Here is a 21,773-nt window from a genome sequence, read left to right on the forward strand (position 1 = left end):
GTTCGGTTAATTCCTTTTCTTCTTCAGTGATTCGCTCATTATGTGGGTCGTTTTGTTCCTGGCGTTTTCAACGACTGTGACACGCTCACTTGCTAGTGTGTGTATATGCTGTCAGATGGAAGCGATTGATAAGGCTCTGTGCTAACATCGCAGAGCGCCCCGTGGTGCAGTGATAGTCACCCTTCCATGCACCTCAGTGTCACCCTACTTAATCGTTATTTGTCACTGCAGGTTCCTCTGTCATTAGTACTGACTAGGTGCCAACACAACTGTGCCGAATATCACACTTCACTTCAACGTGAAGGAGGCAAAAGATTTAAATGAGAAAATAATGGGCTGTACCAACAAAAATGGAGTAGTATTATAAAATATATTACATATTATTTATATCAATATTTGTCTGTTCAAAAGGGTGCAGCATCTGCTTTGCCTTCCTACAATGGCATAAATGTATAAGGGGTAAAAAGTTAGATGAGGAGGCAGTGTTTTCATGTCGCTGTGATTGGCTCATTGTCCTGTCATGTGTTAATGCCACATATCAAGTTTGGCCACACACATGCAAAAACATAAGGTGTGGTCACATTTCAGTTTAATGATATATGAAGCACAGTTCTCAAAGAAGTCTTTCAAACCAAGCATCTTCCTATTGATCAGTGCTTTGAATCTGCATGACCAGATCTTTCAAAATCAAAATGAATTGATTTTACTGACAAAAAAATGCTGAACATAAGTAAATGTGACTGCAAGTATGCAAAAATGTTATAAAATATAAAACATTGTTTGAATATATCCTGTAATGAGTGGGAATGACTAAATGACTAATTCTGAGTATTAATGTGTCTTTTTCTGCAGCTCCTTTAGAAACTATTTTGAGATGGGGTATGGGGTGGGGAGTTTTGAATCTCTTAAATCTCCTCAGATCTTTGTAACCACATCTTTCACCCTCTTCTTTTGCAGCATACCAGTTACGAGTCTGCCAGCCTCCGCCAGAAGTGGCAAACTCTGATATACTGATGGAAGATAATGAGTTGGAGATAGGTATGAACACATGCTTTTGCTATTGTTTATAAAAATGGTTCTGATTCTGTTCAGGTTGGCTTGAGGTCCAGAAGTGTGGATTTTTTTATGTTTTTCAGTGTTCTCCTATCCCATTTTATATAAAGTAAGCCATTTATAGACTGGCTCCCGAAGAGTATAAATATAGTGGCACTTTAATAACATTTCTCTGTCTGTTTGCTTGTCTCTAATACCTGGAGAGAGCTACCTGTTACCATTCTCGTTTGGAATTGTTCCCCCCAAATATGAAAACTCTGCCATGATTTATGTACCCTCATGTTGTTCCAAACATGTGTGACTTTCTTTCTTCAGCCAAACACAAGAGAAGCCATTTGAGAAATGTCTTTTTATGTCTATACAAAGAAAGTGAATAGGGTACATTGTTGTTTTGGACCCCATCGACTTTCTCTGTACAGACAAAAACAGTTCTTCTGAACATCATCTTTTGTGCTCCAAAGAAGAAAATCAAATGTTTGGAACAACATTAGGGCACATGAATCATGACAGCATTTCCATTTTGCGGGGAATTTCTCCATTAAGAGTTTTTCAAAACAGATCAGGCACTGGTAAAGCATCTATTATAATATATTCACATGTTCCTTGCAAAAAAATGTCATATTTCTTCTCCACCTGTCACAGGAGTCTCAACTTATTCCAGCCAACTGTCATCTGCCCTCAATGCCAACGTGACTACTAAATTAGTACCCTGAACAAGACCCGTTTGTAACACAAGTGTTTCACCCACAGCCATGTTGGCACCAATAATCAAACCTGGCTTTTCTGGTGCTATAGAAATTAGACCAATACTGTAAACGAGATTCACTTTGCCCTGTTGCCTAGACACTGGCAGTGCATTGGAATGCCTCTCCACATAGGAAAGCTTCAGTGCGTCATACGTTTGATGTTTTCCAGGTGCTTACGTGTGATTATTTTTAGACAGGCGATGGTGGCGGGGTTGTCATGCAAAGCCAATACAAGCAATTTATTAGACAGGGCTGCAAACACTGCTGTTTAACAGCTTAATTATCAACCTCTTTAAGTTTAACATTAAAATATATATCACGCCCATATTTGTGGCATCTATCTCCATTAAAACCAAGGAGGTTCGCTGTCCCACCTAATTAAATGGACGCTTAATCATTGCGACTCTCTTTCTCTTGCATCTCAGGTGATATTATCCGCTATCGCTGTCACCCAGGATTCACCCTGGTGGGGAGTGAGATTTTGACATGCAGGCTGGGAGAACGGCTACAGATGGACGGGCAGCCTCCTTCCTGCCAAGGTGGGCATGCTTTTCAAGAACAAAGCCCCTTAAATGACACAGACCCGCCAGTTTCCATTTACCAGGATTATGTGCCTAATGCATCCTCTTTTAGACAGTGGAACCAGCGCAGAACAGGGGTTAAAGGTATCAGCGTGTTGCCATGGAAACGTCCAACCAGCGTCCACAAGTAAATGGCAGGATATTGGGATGGCTAGACTAGAAGCTCAAATCACTCAGACGAGCATCATACATGTAATGGAGGGTAAAATGTGATCAGAGGCAGTATTGCTGATAGCCCATGAAGAGCTCGGTCTTTCCCTGTCACTGCTCCTTCCCTCACATTCACTGTTGATGAGTGATACGGCTCTTGGAGTTTAGTGGCTCAAACAGCTGCTGCCATTAATCTTTCATGGCTCCATCCTTCTCCCTGCATCCCCACGAGAGAGCACTCACTTTGTTAGAATTTGTCCTGTGCTTAGATTCAGGAAAGTGCCTGGAAACGGTAGTTCAATCATTTGTCATGCACATTAAAGCAGTTTCGGAACGGGATAAACAAAGTGAGCCATGGAGCAGGAGAGCTCATGAAGTGTTTTGCAGAGTATGTAACATTTCAGGCTGACTTGATGAAAAAGTGTGGCTTCTTTTTTTCCCCCAAGATTACAGACAATGGCCAACATCTACAGTTTCTAAAGAAATGGTCCCAGGCAAATGATTTGCTGTTTAAAATCTTAGGAAGTTTTGTGATCAATAGACACCAGACCTGATTTTGTTGACTATGGAACAGAAGCAATTCAGTTGGTTTATTCTAAAATTTTAGGCTTGGATTTTAGCTTAGTTTAGTTAAATATTGTTGAATTTTGTTTGGTTAATTTAATTTTGTTGAGTCAAGTGTAGTCCTCTTTTTAGTTTAGTTTCATTTCTCTGAGCTGTCCTTGTCTTGTCTAGGACTGAGTCAAATGTAGTCTTGTTTTGTGTTTAGTCTAGTTTTATTAAGTTTGGTTATCTTAATTTAGTCTTATCTAGTCAAGTTTAGGTTTGTTGAGTAGAGTGTTGGTTTATGCAGTTAGTTTAGTTTTGTTAGGTCTAGGTTTGTTGAGTCATATGTACACTTTTGTTGTTTAATACGTTTACTCTAGTGGAGTTGAGGTTTGTTGAGTCGAGTGGAGTTTTGTCTTATCTAGATCTGTTTTCTATGGAAGCCTGTTTCCGACACTAAATAAAAAAAGGTAATTGTCAGTTTTTATCTCACATTTCTGTCAGAATTGTGTGATATAAATTTGTAATTCTGTCAGTCAGGATTGAGAAATAAGAAAAAAAATCAGAATTGCGAGTTATAAAGTCAAAATTGTGAGATGTAAACTCACAATTGCAAGAAAAAAAACTCAGAATTGCAAGTTATAAAGTCAGAATTGCAAGATATAAACTCACAATTATGAGAAAAAAAACTCAGAATTAAGAGTTTATATCTCACAATTCTTACTTTATAACTCACAATTGCAAGTTTATATCTCACAATTATGACTTTATAACTCACAATATTGACTTTTCGCAATTGCAAGATATGAAATCGCAATTTTGAGAAAACTTTTCAAATTTTGAAAACATTTTCAGAATTGTGAGAAAGTCACAATTACCTTGTTTTATTTTTTATTCAGTGGCAGAAACAGCCTTCCATAGTTTTCAGCTTAGTTTCGTCAAATTTGGTTAGGTTAATTTATTTTAGCCTAGTCAAGTTTAAGCTTGTTAAGTTGAGGGTTTTGTCTATTCTAGTTTAATTTCTCTGAACTGAGTTCAGTTTAAATTAGTTCCACTGTTTTTTAGTTTGGTTCAGCTGAACTAAACGTAAGTAACATGAAATATGAACACTTAGTACCACATAAAATATGCCCATCTTATTGATACACAAACCCTATAATTATCACCTTTGTACAAAATCAGTAACTAATAAAAATGTGTCTTTTCCCCCCACAGTGCAATGTCCAGCTCATGATGTCCGATTTGACTCATCTGGGGTGATTTTGAGCCCTGGGTATCCGGACAGTTACCCCAACCTACAGATGTGTTCTTGGAGCATCAATGTGGAGAAGGGCTACAATATCACCCTGTATTTTGAGTTTTTCCAGACTGAGAAGGAATACGACATTCTAGAAGTCTTTGACGGTAGACTTTTTTTCTCCACTTAAACTAGGCTGTTATTGTAAAAATATTTAAGTTATAGAGATTCCTGCAACATATGCAACTCTGAGTTCACACGATCCAGAAAGTGACAAACTTGCTTTTCTTTTCCCTTTTTTATTTTTCAAATACAACATATTAAAAGTGAATCTTGAATTGATATTAGTCTAATAAGAGAGTGAATATGCCTTTCACAGGGTAGTCACCATTTGTACCCAAGGCTGTTATTATCTACACTTTGTCTGCTTTGCCCATTTTCAAGATATTTTTCATTTCAAGTAATTTCAAAAGCCTTAGTCAAATTGTGTTTCACCTAAGCATTAGGTTCTTTTACGAGTTTCCTATTTTTTGACAAGTGTAATTTGGTGTAACAGTCCTCCTGCAAATTGTCTTTCTCTTCTGTTTCTTTTAAAGGACCCACAATTCATAGTCAAACACTGTCTACATTGAGTGGTGACCTCCCCACACCCTTCAACATCACCACCACTGGTCACCAGCTTCTTCTGCGCTGGTCAGCTGACCACGGCACCAATAAGAGAGGGTTCCGCATCCGCTATGTCGGTGAGTATCAAAGTATGTATCCATTTAAATCTCTTTATTGCTTGCACGTTTTCCGTCTCTGTTCTTGAATTTGAAAGAAGATGTATACTTGGAGCTGAGGAAGTGTGTTTGGGTAGTTGACATGAAATAATTTGAGGTAGATGCCCAGCAGTATGACTTATTATACTCTTAATAAAAAATGTTTAATATTAATCTTTAGCAAATCTCAAAATGAATGCATGTTTCATACTGTGTGTTATGATGTTGTGATGGCAAAATTCTTTTTTAAAATGATTGATTGTAGTTTTTAGTGTTTAGATTTGTATTTATTGGACAAAATTGTGAAGAATTTAAATTTTAGACATTTACTGGTTATCAGTCATAACATAAAAATACTCCAATTGCCGAGTTATTCGTATTGACCATAAATTTAAAATGTATGCAACCATATTAAAAAACTTTTTCAAACTGCCGGACAATTTAAAGAAATAGATCACAATTAATCATAAAATCAAAAATGCAAAAAAAAAAAAAAATTATCATTATTTACTTGCCCCTTTTTTTCTTCTATATACATTTTATTATTATAAACCTAAAAATGTGCATACTGATGGGGAAAAAGGTTATTGCATTTTATGTGTCAACTACCAAAGTCTGTCAGAATCATATGAGTGTGAGTGCATGTGCATGTTTATGTTTGTGTATATTTGTGTGAACATAGATGGACGTGTACGTGCTGATAACATTTCTGTGTAGAAGTGACTTTGTCTGTTAGGTACTTTGATGGGTTTATTTTGGCGTCTTTGCCCAAGAGAGGTGTTTACACACTACCTTACTTTAGCTCATATATGGTTGACAAATGTCCTTTGCAATTTAGGTCGAGCACTTTACAATTTCTCAGAAAAAGTCATCCTGACAGAACAAGAAAGGCCGGAGACCCATTGGACCAATAGTGCACCTTGGTTAAGTGAATGCTACACTTGCCGTTGTGGATGTCAACCAAAGACCTAGGGACTCCAAGTACACATAATGCATTTTTTTTTTTACTACACCTTACCTTTCAATTCCTCAAGCTTGAGTGTGTGTGCTCAAATGTAGTAGAGCGGACTGAATAGGGACAGACAAATCTACAGTTTAAGGGCTTTCTGTGGTCAATTAAAGTGTATAGTTTCCCTAGTGTTCCAGTGGTTTTTCCACGAAAAAATACTTTTTTACAGACATGGGAGATACACTATTCTCATGGCCATAACCACCTCTTAAGTCGGTGTTATAAATAAACCTCTTGATCTTGTAATTCAGGATGATTTGAGAATGATTCAAAGAGCGTCCTGTGGTTCAAAGAAAACAAGAACATTTGACCATTATTTTATTTATTTATTTATTTTTTAATCACATTTGATCATTTTAGACACCACTGTTTATAAGATGCAGTGTACAATCCTGAAGATGAAAAATCAATGTTATTCTTTTATTTTCATTTGTATTATTGTATTATAGCATTGCTTAAAAAAAATCTTACCATTTGATCCCAGATTTAAATTAGATTATGTATCCTCAATTTTAAATATATAAATATAAATTTTAGACACTGCTCTATATAAATTGTAATGTAAAATGCTGCAGCATAAAAATTCAATAATGTTGTTATTTATAACTTGTATTATCTGTCCTTGTTTTTGTTGGTGTATATGCTATTTTCAAGAAATGAAATACTGAGACCTTCACTATATAACATCATTATTCATTCTATAATCTGTGCTTGTAACCAAAAGGTTCAAACCTGAGCAAGGGGCGATCCCGGGGCAATCCTTGAGCTATGACCATTGTGCCCTTGAGCAAGGTACTTAACCTCGGATGCTCCAGGGGACTGTTCCTATAACTCTATTAATTCACGTGGTCATATGACAAATAAAATCTTTATTGTGTACTTTATTGAGTGGTAATGTGCATATCATATTGCTGCAGTGGCAGGTGCTGAAATTTATTCTCATATCAACACTGGATGTGTTGATTTTAGTTTCTAAGTGCTTTGGAGTGTTATAAAATCCACCCTACCTCACGAGCCAATAGCTTTTCTTCACTAGCTCTTGCTCTTTGCAGTGAGCAACATATTTTCACCGAGCAATATTTCCTCACTGACTTTCCATCAAAAGGGCTTGATTCCTTTCAGGAAGGCCATTTCTGCTGGCCTACCTCACTTTTGTTTTCCATCACAGTTAGACATCCTGAACTCATATTTAACTGTTGTTAGAGCTGCACATCCTGGCTGAACTTCCATTCAACTCAAGCCTGGAGTGAATTTAACCGAATGAGGTGTCCATGCGAATGGAGGTCAGATGCTTACACTTCCTCTACCCTGACAGTTTGAGATATAAATAGGCTTCGTACCTACATCCTCTTCACACTTCTGTGATTGGTGCAGGTGCAGAAGAACGTCATGTAAGGCAGTGCGTTTCAGAGTATCTTTGAACTGAGATGAAATACAAACTGACATGTCACGTTCGAAGTACTTTTCAGGCTTTAGCCTCCTGTCAGTTGTTTTCGGCTTGTGAAATCAATGATGAATGGCTTGTTTATTTCCGTCGTTAGGATATGAAAATTTCCACATCAACATGTTAATACTTTGTTTCAGTTCAAAGGCTGAGAATCAGTTGGAATTCACTCCCAGTCTGCTGGGAAACTTGGGTAGAGCCAAGTCTAACGTTATGAAAGCTTCTTTCTGTCTGTGGAGCTCTGTTGCTGTCAAGGTCTCTCAGTGAGTTTGATTGACATGGTTATTGATGTGCTTATGCTTGGTTTCAAGCCAAGTGTGTAACTACTGTGCCTTCAGAAAGTATTCACCCCCTTGAATATCCTTGCATTCTGATCCCTTACACCATCAGATTGTAAAACATATTATAAAACACAATATTTTTATCTCTGCTCTAACCAATACAATACATGTATCATGTAGTATTTGTAGAGTAATCCACACTCCAGTAAGGACATTCCAGAATTCTCACTTTCTGTTCAAGACATGGCATGCTTATGTGAGACTGAGCTTAAAACAATAGAAAATACTCAGCAAAGTATTTTTCAAAATGAGTTAAAATTATTAAACCATTATTAAATATGTGCAGTGGTGTTTTTTTTTCTTTTTTTAAATAATAACAGGTTTTTTGAAAGCTTCTTTTTTTCTGATTTTAGATTCATTTTTGAAATTACTGTACAAATGCATTTGTTTACTGCATAAGTATTGATAAATATGGGCATATTATTTTACATTTTTATACAGTGACTCCAAAAAGCATTTAAACACTTATGCCACAGTCTGTGAATTCCATTAGATAACAAATCAATCTTTTTTTTATTTTTTTTTATACAAATGTAGCAAAGGGACCTTTCATATGAAACAGATACAGTCTGATGTTTTATAAATAAGACAAAAGATGTTAATAATAGTAACATCGTTTGTAATTCAGGTGTATCTTTTGTATCATCTTTGGCATGATCTTTTGTAAGCCCTCGCAATAACAGTTGGTTAAAATGCATAAGTGACTGAAACATTTTAAGTCAGTTTTGAGGAAAGGTCATAATTTTGGCAGATGCAATTAAATTCATGCATTTTTTTTAAAACTGTGTCTTTTAAAAGTTAAAAGAACAGGAAGCATTTTGCAGGAGTTGAAAAAGAATTCTTTCTTTCTAGAATTATCTTTATCTGTAATATCAATTCCATTGCTAAATTTCAGTGGGCGAAAAGAGTAATAAACCAGATAATGTGACCTTTTCACAAATGATAAAATATTCATCTGCAGCCTGTGTTTCCAAATGTCTCCAAAACACCAGGCTGAGGCATGTTGAATAAGGCACATAGGAGTTTTACAGTGTGTTATTAAAGCAGAAAGGCTTTTCTAAGTGCCTTCAGAACGTATTCAGTCCCTTTTGTAAGCAGAACTTTTATGTGCCTGAAGGAGCCCCGTCACAGGGCTCTGCTCTGGGTGGTGATTTAGGAACTGATGGGGTCTGGTTTCTATCTGTCTGTCTGAACAGCTCTGTACTGCAGCACCCCGGACTCTCCTCTCCATGGATCCATAAGCAGCCAGACCGGAGGACACCTAAACAGCCTGGTACGCTGGGCCTGTGACCGTGGATACCGGATAATTGGGAAGAGCACCGCCGTTTGCAAGAAGACCCCCTTTGGCTACAATGCCTGGGACGCCCCTGTTCCTGCTTGCCAAGGTAACACCCAGCAAATGATTGTTTACTAGTCCATTTTGGATTGAATGTGCTGATAGCCCAAGTATGTTAAAGGTTCAATACTTTATGATCATTAGCCATTTAACCGGCATCAAGATCAATGTTATTTACCAGCGCCAACTTTTTCTGATTTGCAGAAACAATGATAATTTTCTCCTTCATATTCAGCTGGGATATGGGACAGTATTCTTTCCTGGGTTCAAGATTTTCAAATATTTTAAACTATGTTAAAATATTTCAAAGCATAAAATTGATTATACAAAACATTTTGATTAAATAATAATTTTCTCCCCTCAAAAAAAAACATAGACACAATAGAAGTGAATGGACCAATTTCTGCAAAATTTTTAAACTTTTAAAGTTTGTTTTTTTGCTTTATGATTTCATTTCATGATTTCATAAAATTGAATAGAACTTTGCAAAGAAAAGTAGTGTAATGTGAACTCTAATATTGTTTAGTTTTGTGGCTCTACTGTTGAAACGGAGAATATTTTAAAACTTACAGATTGTCACTGTTCACTTTCATTGTAAGTGCCTCACTGTGACCTAGATTTTTGGCAAGTCAAAATCAATTTTTATAGCAATCGACATTATGCCACAATCAAGTATTAAACTTGCATTGGACTTGCATTCTTTTCACACCGGTATTTTGTTGACTAAAACACCCAAAAGACCCCTTTTAAAGTCAGCAGGTAGTAATTCAGTGAGTGCATATATGATCAGTCATTTTCCTGACGGATCTCTAACAAGCTTTTACGGTCAGTGATGGAGACGCAGTAATCACTGTCGCCACTCCTCTCACTGATACTGTTTATTCATGATCGGTTTCATTTGTCACATTAATGACTAATCTTCAGAGCTCTCTTTATCCATCTGTGTCGTTTATCCTGCTCCACCTATCCTCCCAGACACAGCTTCACAGTAGAGTAGATGAGCCTGACTAAATAGTTTCTGAGGCGCCCATTCATGCAGGGCTCTTCTCCTACACTAATGTGACAGAATGGGCCCCTACTCCCTCTGAGGGCCACAGGCTCTGGTGCCACTAACATCAAGTGACATTTAAATGACTCTTAACTTTCAAAAGCGATCTGGGCACTCTTTGTATTTTTTTTTTCTTTTGTTATCCTAAAGCAAAGCAACAAAGTTCATCTCGCGTCACTGTCAAAGGCCACTCTTGATGAGAAACGGCTTTATACTTGATATGTGCCCTTTAATTACTTGGAGGTTATTGTTCGGCTTCTAATGGCTGAGCACTGACAATCGAATGGTTAGGGCTGTAGCTTTGTTTCTCAAATGTACCAGTGGTTTTGCTGCTCAATAAATCTAGAGGGCTTTTGCACAGCAATGATTCATACTTAGCATCATCTTAAAGTACCGTTGATAAATAATATGTTCCAGTGCTGCATGCGTAAGGGAGAAAGAGAACAAGAAGCGAGACGGAATCTTCCATTGGCTGGTTTGCCAAACTGATGACAAGCATAGTTATAGTGGAATAGTTCAACTCTTTGAGTGCTATTTTATTGTTTATGAAAAAGATCTGTCACTACGTACAGGCAAATCTTGAATTTGATCATCCAAAATCATGGAGTAATTTCTTAGTAATGAATACTTTTAACACAATATTGATCTCTCAAAGAAAGTGTTCAGTTTAAACTTGAGAGACTACAGTTAATGAATTTTCTAGAATCCTTAATTCCAATTCGTATTAATGTAAATCCATATAGTGACATTATAAAGTATTCTGTGTTGAAATTTTAGATTGGTGATGGTTGTGTGCCATTCTTATACTAATTCTTATTAAATATGAATGTGCTGTTGTTAAAATTCAGACCGATAATTATGTTTTTGTTATAGATGATATTACATTTTGTTTAAATAAAACATTTTAAACATTTTGTTTAAATAAAATAAATAAAAAATAAAACACTATTGAATCTAGGCATCACAGCATTATAATGTACAGCACGGAAAATGGATATTCATTTGAGATTTTCTACAAAATTACATTTCACAGTGTTATTAAATTAGTGCTTATAAAGATAAATGTCTTCTGTCTCAGCTGGTAACCAATATGCTACAAATATAGCATGCATCCCTAAAATCTAATGCTCATGTGCATAGACATGTATGGAGTTTGGATAGACCACATCTTTTTGGCCAAAATATCTATAATTACTTTTTTACTCATAAACGTAGTATTGACCTTTAATAAAGCTGCTATGTGTTCGTAAGCTCCTGAAAAGCAAGTCGAATTACATCTTGTAAAACCAGCCAATCGAATAACCAATTCTTTAATGCTCTGATGGTGAAATATTCTAATGGGGGTAATAAGCAATGATGAGAGGTTTTTTTAATTATCTTGTCATAATTATATTTTGAACTTATTACTTAACATTCCATATGTCTATCTCATTTTCACACCCATAAGCTGTCTCCTGCGGGGTGCCCAAGGCACCTGTGAATGGAGGAGTGCTTGCCATGGACTACTCAGTGAGTACACGTGTGACCTACTTCTGCAACGATGGCTACCGGCTGTCCTCCAAAGAGTTGACCAGTGCTGTGTGCCAGCCTGACGGCACCTGGAGCAACCACAACAAAGTCCCTCGCTGCTCAGGTACAGGCCCACTCAAAGACATGCAGAATCCCTTCAACATGACTTTTACAGCAGATAAAGAGATCAAGAGACCGTATGAGAGGAATGAGAAAGACTTGTACACAGAAATAATCCCCTTTTAATAGAGTATGTTTAGTCTAGGTTGTGCATTAATTGGTCCAGCCTGGATAATCAAAGAAGAAAAGAACATTTTATGATACTGTTGCTGTCAGATTGTATTGCTGATTTGGAATGTGCTGTTAAAACATAATTTAGACAAATGGTTTTGGAAATTTCAGTCTTTTCCCATTCAAGTAGGCAGGAGCTGTGCTTGTATCCCTATAGGCTAAAAAGAAAATAGCTGCCTGGGGCATAACAAGATGGCCGCCGAGTGAATTGACTTGCTTTAAAGGGACTTTGAGAGATCTCTTTGCTTTAGCTTTAATCATCATTTATTTATGGGCCAATTATATCTGCCAAAATGATGCCTCTGTTTCAAAAACATGTGAACTGCATATTTAGTCTGCATTTCAAGGCATCATCCTTCAACACAAAGCCTATTTCTAAAGGCGTTGCCTTTTAAAACTTTGTTATTGCCTTCTTTTTACAAAAGTTATCCTTCGTAGTGAAAGCAATCCCATAATACATTAGGATTAAGATATAATATTCAAATCAAACTTTGATTTAAAAATATATATATTAATTCTTACCTTATATTTGTGTGTGTGCTTTTTATTTATTCTTATTAGAGGATCACAGAGTTAGCTTAGTGATATGTACTGTGAAAACTGTGAATAATGCTGTTTGACACATGGAGTCGCTACCATTCCAAATCCGTCAAATCAGTTTAGTTATCATGCTGCCTTAGAAGGCAGCTACCTATGAAAATAGCATGGCAGCTCAATACATTTTGAAATGGAACCATTGCATTACCATTGCATTCTGAATATTGATTTTGGTGTATTTGTTGCACAGTTGTGGTTTGCCCAAGTATCGGATCTTTCTCTCTGGAACACGGAAGATGGCGGATTGTTAACGGTTCACATTATGAGTACAGGACCAAAATCATCTTCACCTGTGATCCTGGCTATTACCGCTTAGGCCCCGCCCACATTCAGTGCATGTCCAATGGTGTGTGGAGCTGGAAGAACGAAAGGCCCCACTGCCAAAGTAAGTGCATAATTTAACTTCAGTCCAACAGCTGTTTGGTTCTGTTAGTCAAATGTTTAAGCTTTCCAGATTGTCCTTGTTTATCTTACCCTCTCTTCCCTCCATAGTCATCTCATGTGGGGATCTGGCCACGCCTCCCAATGGCAAGAAAATTGGAACTCAGACCTCCTTTGGGGCCACAGCCATATTTACATGTGACAATGGGTATATGCTGGTGGGATCTACTGTGAGAGAGTGTCTATCTTCTGGACTGTGGAGTGGAACAGAGACGCGCTGCTTAGGTAATGTGGTGTACATTCACTGCTGCTGTTCACATCTGCTGTTTCAGACATGTTTGACTGGCAGCGGTCCAACTTGATTTTTTAACCTTGTTATGTGTGATAGAATCTTCATCATCCTAGTTTTTAGTAGTAACCATTCAGAAGTGTTGTATTTATTATTACTATTTATTTTGTAATTAATGCCTTCACTATTAAATAATATAAATGGAAGTGTGAATGTATACACTGTGTGTGTGTGTGTGTGTGTGTGTGTGTGTGTGTGTGTGTGTGTGTGTGTGTGTGTGTGTGTTTGTGTGTGTGTGTGTGTGTGTGTGTGATTCTGTATGCTATTATCATCAATGCTTCAGACAGTTGTGCTGCATATATTTTTGTGGAACCATGATTCATTTTTTTCAGAATACTTTTATAAATAGAAGGTTCAAAAGATCAGCAATCCTTACTGAATAACAGTATTAATTTCTTTTAAAATAAATCTTACTGACCCCAGACTTAAACGCCAATACACAAACATACTGTAGTGTCTAAGTGCTTGAAGTGCGTTTGACCTCAATCATGTTTCTTTCTCCTGCTCCACTGAAGGTCTCACTTTTTTGAATTTACATGCACTCCACTAAACACTTAATTACATGAAGCAGTCTGTCTCTCTAAAAGCATTGGATATTAATATTTTATAGTGTAATGTAGCTGCTGCTCAGACCTCTCACTTTAATCAGTCTCTCTTCTCTTTCCTCTCCTTTCAGCCGGCCACTGTGGTTTACCCGAGCAGATCGTCAACGGTCAGGTGATCGGGGAGAACTTCGGCTACAGAGACACGGTAGTGTACCAGTGCGTCTCCGGCTTCCGCCTCATCGGCTCCTCTGTGCGCATCTGCCAACAAGACCACAACTGGTCTGGACAGCTGCCCATCTGTGTCCGTGAGTTTGGGACTCATGCTTTTCTCTCTCAGACAAGCTGTGGAAAATTACTGAATCTATGAATAGATCAAATCAGACAGAGGGCCTAAAGCACCGAATGCTGGGTTAAGAAAACAGACAATCATATATATTTTAGCTACAGATGTCAGTTAAAAACAATAAGTTAGTAAAATTAATTTAAAAAAATGCCTATTATCTGGCTTGTAAAATGGAAATAATATATAATAATATATTCAATTCTACCACAATAATATCCTCACTTGGGGTATAATCAGTAAGCTTAACGTAATTAATTTAGTTTTAGCTTTGAATCAATCGACAGCCCTAATTTTAGCTCATCCTACTGTTGCAGTTTTTAACTACTACTATATCTGGGACACAGAGAGCGTAAGGGGACATGGCATCATGACACAGACACTCCTCAGAGCTGTTTCTTCTTCTTAAATGGCAGTGGCATTTAAAGAATCCACCTTAAGAGTCCTCCGTATTTAGGGAGCTATTTATATTAAAAAAATGTGCTGTCATTGTCATCTCCCACTGCACAGTGACACACCGGGTCCACGCTCACAGCCTACATTTATCAGACACGCACTGCAGCAAGTCTGCCTCACTTCAGTGGGGGCGTTTATTTGTTTGAAGAACATTCAGACGAAATGAGCCGATAAAAAGGAGCTGCAGGGAAAGGAGTGAAGCAACTGCAGGATTTATCCACATAGTCTTCCAGTTTATTAAAGAGATAGTTCACCCAAAAATGCTAATTCTGTCAGTTGCATATTTGGATGAACTGTCACTTTAAGGGGACATGAGTGATGACGAATTGGTCAGTGCTGATCCTACATTTTTATGTCTTAAAAGCTGTGTGATACTGTTTAAAGTTATTATTGTGACCTGAAATGTGTTGTAGTTCTAGTTTGCTTGAGAGAAAATCTGGGTCCTCAACAAATATGTTTGAGAACTTCTCAAATTTAGTCATATCTGACTGTCATTTGATTTGATTCAACATTCCTTCATGTGGCATCTCCTGCATGATCTTTCAGAGATGGCAATCAATTACAATAAAAACTGGGCTATTGAGATGTCTCTTTTGATAATGGTGATTGTTGCCTCTCCGATACATTATTTTAACATGGCGTCTGAAACAATCACAGAGCTGTTTTGCTTCTACAGATCATCTCTCACTTTCTGAAGTGGAATAAAGCAAAAGGGAAGAAAGCCAATTTAATGCCAGACAAGTGCCCCAGAGTTTGTGAGTCCGCAATGGATCTAACCAATAGCAGCTGACATACTTGATGTATTAATCGTTTACTCAAGTTTTTGCAGTTATTTTTGTTTGGGGGTCTATTTGCTGGTGTTTACCTTTAAAAGTTAGCAATCAGTTTTCACAAAATTCATTTTAAGCATATACCTGTAAATGGGCAAAAACATGGGCAAAAATATTGATGATTGATCCTGCACTCAAGCGTATCCACAATTTTGTCCAATCAGATGCCTTCTAGAATTAGAAGACCCCCTTTAACTAAAACCACCTACCATTGTTCTTGACTGTGTTGTAAATTAAAGGCTATTTAAAAGCCCTTACTTCCTATTTTAGTATGGAATATGTCAACACAGGAAAGAAAACCATGCTCATCAAGCGATTTCAGGGGGTCTTTAAGCATAAAATGTTTTGTCACATCTGCGCCATCTACATTTCACAAGCTTTGCATTAGAAGCTAAAATCACAGCTGGTAGCACACAAAAAAGAGGGAAATGTGTGGGTACATTTTCAGCTATTTTAGTATACAGTGATTTGGTTGGAAATTTGGGCTACGGAGAGTCTTTTAAATGAAAGGGAAATTGCCTCCGTGCAAAGAGAAACAAATTACAGCTGTGATTATGCAAATGAACTGTTGCTTTTTATGAGTGCAGAAAAGACACATAGTGAGGAACAAAATAAACTGTAGCCTGGAAGAGCTATTACAAAAGCAAATATACCTCTAAATGTGTCATATCAGCGAAAGAAATTTCACTTTAATTAAATAAGAGCCCTTCTGGAGCACAGTATATGAATTAGACTCTGTAGTTAATCAGCACACATTGTGGAGACCTACGGTGAGACATGTGAGGATTGGCCTGTCATTTTCAGCTTACAAGTGTAGTCACAATACACAGCAGATAACAACAACTTGCACTGCTACCATCAGCTCCATATCTGAAACTGATTGACAGTTTAGGTCTAATACATTCCTCATATAAATGAAGTAAACTCAACCTGGCATGTAATTAAAAGGCAGTATGCTGTTGTTAGATTGATGTACATTGCTGTCTGTATGTACTCTGATAAATGATAGGATTTAAATGTCTAAACTGAACATCAGAGTGACAGCTCTCACCCGAAGGCATTGAGTGGGAATCTTCTGTTTACAGCATGTACTGCTTCATTCAGCCAGCAAATGCCTGCAGTTGAACACAAATTGTACAGTACCATGTTACCCATTGCTATTAGAACAGCAGGATTTCATTTATTGGACTAATGTTCCCTTCACACGTAGACTGTTACAGAGCTATTAGATGACACACTTCCAGACAAATTGTCTTGTGGGGGATTTTTATGCTATATATACTCAACCATTCTAAAGTTTGGAGTCTGTAAGATTTTTAATGTTTATGAAATTACTCCAGTGTTACGTGGTTCTTCAATTTTAAACGGTTTATAGCTGGCTTTTAAGTCCATAAATTAAAAAAAACTTTTGCTGTAAAATTATGGCTTAAGACGCAAAACCTTACTGATTTTTATTTTAACACATTCTTACTGATGCTAAACATTTCGATTTTCACGGCATTAAAAATGGATATACATTGATCATTATATGCAAAATTTTCAGTAACTGGCCTCTCACACTGAATGTCCCTTGGTCATCTTTATCATTGAGGCCTTTATTTAAAGAATTGATGTTAATATGTTTAGTGGGAGAGGTCCAGATAAGTACATACATGTGATTGTGTCTCATTTAAAATGACCTGCTTCATAAAACCTGCCTTTGTTTCTGTTCATTGATGGTGCTGGTGCTGCAGTGCTGGTTTTGAATTTCCTTTTTATCAAGGAGAACCCAAATCTTATTTATTGCTTTAGAGTTGGCAACTTACCAAATAAATGATTAGAAATTACAGAGGGAAAATGAACTAATTTCCCGCAGTGACCAATCAATTATGACGGGCACATCTATTTTCTTCCATAATTTAATCACCCTCTAAAAATGTTTCCGTCATTTAATACGTACCTGTTGAGAAAAAACTGCTTCCACAAAGAACTCATCCTACAGCGCTATACTAAATTTATTATTAAACATGATCCTTATGCTATATTAAAACATCTCACCCTTCTCATCTCTAGCCATCAGCTGCGGGCACCCAGGGAGTCCCATCTATGGGCGTACCCTAGGTAATGGCTTCAACCTGAATGATGTGGTGAGCTTCTCCTGCAACATGGGATACGTGATGGAGGGCCCTTCTCGGGCCCAGTGTCAGGCCAACCGACAGTGGAGCCAGCCACCACCAACATGTAAAGGTGGGGAGAAAAGTTAAGTCTTTTATTCACACGGAGCTTTGCCTGATCCAGCAGCTGACAAAATTAAAGCACCGCAGTGCACTCTGTGGGTAAGGACGGGGGTAGTGGCTGTTGAGATGTTTGCTAAGTGGCTGCCAGTTGTGGGGTTTGGTGTCTGAAAGTACATTAACAAAAATGTAATTGATGACGTTATACAGTTTTTACACAAAAATAAATTGCATGTTCTGTGATAATTCATTCTGCATGTGTGCACTCCCTTATGGCATGTAACTGTATGATACATGATACTAACACAGTTTTAAACATATTAAACATTTATTTATAATATTATTTTAATATTATAAATTAAATAATTTAGGGTTACATTTAAAAATGTTTTTATTCAAATGAAATCATTACATTCTAGATTAGTCCTATGTCACTTGTTTACAAAGATTGAGATTTTTATTGTGTCCTAACAGTATTTTTGGATGTGGATGTCTATGACGTACTAAAAATGGCAAATTCTCATTCTGCATGCGTTGCAGGCATAGAGCATCTGACCTACTTGTTTTCACTGAAGTCACTTGCTTGGTGCTTCTGCCAAATAACACGTCTCTGTTTCTGTCCTTTCTTCCTTTCTTCTATTTATTCAGTTGTCAATTGCTCTGATCCTGGGATTCCAGCCAACTCTATCAGGCAGAGTAAGATCGAGCATGGAAACTTCACCTTTGGCACAGTGGTATTCTACGACTGCAACCCCGGCTATTTCCTGTTTGGATCTCCTGTCCTCACCTGCCAGCCCACGGGTCAGTGGGACAAACCGCTGCCCGAGTGTATTGGTATGTTCCTGGCATCTTTCAATGAAAATTTGGCAGTGGCATTGTGGTGCTAATTACCTATGCATTCCTGTAATTGAGGAGAATTAGTTGCACGACCCTCTTCCCGCTGTTTAAGATCAGTGCTTATAATTGAGGGACAGGTGGAATGCAGATTTCTGTGGCAGATTAATTAGCTATGTCAGGTTCCGACAGAATCTGATCCCTGTTTTATTATGTGAATGTTGAAACACAGCACATCCTCAGCCTGTGTACAGCTCAGTAAGACACGTTCTGCAGCAGCTGCGAAGTCGACGGGGCCTGAGCTTACATTTTGCCCTGACAAGACTCCCTGCTGTCAGAGATGCCCTTTCGCCCAGTCGCCACTTCTGCTTTGTGTGTCTGCATAATCTTCCCTGTAGTTTACATGTTTGATCCTAACACCAGTTACTGGGCTCTTTGAATACCAAAGTGACCCTACAGTAAAATCTGGGATATGTTCTACATAAAAATGCTGACACTGCAATATATAAAAGGTGTTAATTGTTTTTCAAGTGGTTATGAGATAGGCACACTTTACTCAATGCTTTATTTAAATGTATTTGTGCTCACACCTGTTTGTGAACACCTTATCTGTTGGCACACAAATACATACACAGCTAATAGTGTTTCAGACTTTTCTATCTTTTTATGTTGTTTTACATCTGAACAACAAGACTGTATCCAATCAAATGACATTTTATATGATTTTTATGTTAGCTCAATGAAAGTGAAAGTCATGACATTTTCCAAGAATGGTAACGCATACAGAATTGGTGCTCTGCATTTAACTCATCCAAGTGCACACACACAGCAGTGAGAAGTGAACACACCGTGAACACACACCCGGAGCAGTGGGCAGCTATAGATCCAGCACCAAGGGAGCAACTAGGGGTTCAGTGCCTTGCTCAAGGGCACTTCAGTCATGGGTATTGAGGGTGGGAGAGAGCGCTGTTCATTCACTCCCTTCCACCTACAACTTCTGCCAGCACTGAGACTCAAACCTGCGACCTTTGGGTTACAAGTCCAACTCTCTAACCATTAGGCCACAGCTGCCCCTTGACTTTTCTGTGCACATTTAAAAAAAAAAATTAAATTCAATTAATTAAAAATAAATGTTATTAATGTTAAATTAGTTTAATATTACATTAAATAATAATATTTTCAAATTAGATATAAATTTAATTATATCAATTATTTTTATACAGAGTATTACATTCATTGATGTTCATTTTAAATAACATTAATAATTTTCTAATTTTAGTAGTAGTGTGCACAAGCAGTGAGGTCTGAGCTAAGGAAAGGAGCAAACTTTCAGAAAGTGCTGATCTTAGTGCTCCTGCAGGAAGTTGAATTAGCACCGTAATCATTGAGGTCAGCCGGAATGATTGTATAATTAAAAGTAAAGAGCAGCTTTGTTTCAAGTCCTTTGTTTTAGTGTAATCATGTATGTTAATGTGTACTGAATGAGTGTTTGCTTATCCAGTAACCGTTTTCGCACTTTTCTGTGTCTGCTTGTGTATTGGATAGTGGTGGACTGCGGACATCCTGGATCTCCTCCCAATGGAGTGCTGAGTGGGGACAAGTTCACCTTTGGTGCCACGGTGCGCTACAGCTGCACGGGTGGCCGGCAACTGAAGGGCGAGTCCTCACGAACCTGCCAGCTCAATGGCCATTGGAGCGCACCCATGCCCTTTTGCTCAGGTAAGACACACACACATTCATCAATGCTATCTGCGCAATTAAAGATGAGAGATTTTGGATAGTGTTAGCTTCATTAAGTGTATTGTTGATGTCATTGTGGTTTTATTGGTAGAGATGATTGCCTGGTTTCCATATATACCCCTGCATAAACATCTCTCTTGTTGACATCGCACAGATGCAGAAGCCATCAGGTTCTGTGTTTGTGAACAGATATGAGTGCCCTCTTAACCCTAACCAAGGCTTTTACCTATAGCAACTCTGTCTGGCTAAAGCAGAAAGGTTAGTTATATGAACAGCATGTCCTCGTAACTTAGCTTCTTCCACAAAGCAATCTTGTTTTTCCTCTCTTTGTTGGTTGAAAAAGTAATAACACTATTACAACAGTTATTTCCAGTCAGCTAATTTGATTGGGCAGGCGATGTTCCAAGATTGCTAATATTTCAGTTTTGGATCAGTCCGTTGCCTGTGTTTGCAACACTTCCTGCTTTGGCTTCTTTTGTAAATATTTTCTCTGGCAGAGCAAAAAAAAAAAAAAAAAATCAGCAACATGGTTGTCAGTGTTGTGTTTGGAATGTAATTTACTTGATATTTTACTACAGTTATTTCTAGTTTCTGTTTTAGCCTTCAGCCAGTTTGATTGGCTGAGCGCTGTTCCAAAAGGAGTTGTTAGTGTTTGTAACACTCTGCTTTTGTCTGTGATCCAGAATGTCAGTCTATGTTTTAGTTGTGGGGATTTTTCAGCGACTCTTTCTGTATCTTATATATTGATATGCTAGTTTAATCAGTATAAAAAATACTGATTCATACGGGAAATAAAACACCACTGCTGTGAGACATGTGACAGTTAAATTTTAAACCGTTTTCGTACTTGGAGCAAAACCAAGTACTGTGTCTAAAACAACTATAAAGATAACTATAACTATGTTAGCATCCACATCAACGTTCTGTTTAATTTAAATGCATGCTGCAGTTAATGTCTGCATGAAGTGATTCCAACTATAGCATTCCTAGGTGTCATTGTCATTATAGTTGTGATGTGGACATATTTTCATAGAATCAGAATTATTATTACAATTTTAGTTATAGTTATCTTACTTGGTGTCAGTAGACCTTTAATCAGTATTAACTTTTTGTTTATTGGATTGGATTGGTTAGTTCACCCAAAAATGTAAATTAGCCTGTTAGTTACCCTTAAGTCATCCTAGGTGTATATGACTTTCTTCTTTCAGACGAATCCTATACAGACGAGTCATATACACCTAGGATGGTTCGAGGGTGAGTAAAACACAGGCTAATATTTATTTTTGGGTGAACTAACCCTTTAAGGTCTTATACCTACTGACTGCTTTTGCTGAAATCTGCATTGAAGAGGGGTCACAGACTAAAGCCTATGACATTTTTTTTCCAGTTGCAACCAATTTATTCTTGAGGAGAAACCCCTTGTGATGAACCATCTC

At 37.5% G+C, this 21,773-nt stretch overlaps 1 protein-coding gene across 1 annotated transcript in view; it reads left to right on the forward strand.

Annotated features, from left to right (window-relative positions):
• csmd3b (CUB and Sushi multiple domains 3b) overlaps positions 1-21,773 on the forward strand; it is a 423,699-nt gene that overhangs the window by 361,262 nt on the left and 40,664 nt on the right. The window contains exons 45-56 of the mRNA XM_059556241.1: positions 958-1,038; positions 2,225-2,338; positions 4,292-4,480; positions 4,910-5,056; positions 9,065-9,253; positions 11,700-11,885; positions 12,840-13,034; positions 13,142-13,315; positions 14,056-14,229; positions 17,603-17,776; positions 18,412-18,597; positions 20,143-20,316. Coding sequence (XP_059412224.1) covers positions 958-1,038; positions 2,225-2,338; positions 4,292-4,480; positions 4,910-5,056; positions 9,065-9,253; positions 11,700-11,885; positions 12,840-13,034; positions 13,142-13,315; positions 14,056-14,229; positions 17,603-17,776; positions 18,412-18,597; positions 20,143-20,316 — 1,983 coding nt within the window. The remainder of the gene's footprint in view (positions 1-957; positions 1,039-2,224; positions 2,339-4,291; positions 4,481-4,909; positions 5,057-9,064; positions 9,254-11,699; positions 11,886-12,839; positions 13,035-13,141; positions 13,316-14,055; positions 14,230-17,602; positions 17,777-18,411; positions 18,598-20,142; positions 20,317-21,773) is intronic.

Source organism: Carassius carassius, chromosome 8 (genome assembly GCF_963082965.1).
Source record: "Carassius carassius chromosome 8, fCarCar2.1, whole genome shotgun sequence".
NCBI lineage: Eukaryota > Metazoa > Chordata > Actinopteri > Cypriniformes > Cyprinidae > Carassius > Carassius carassius.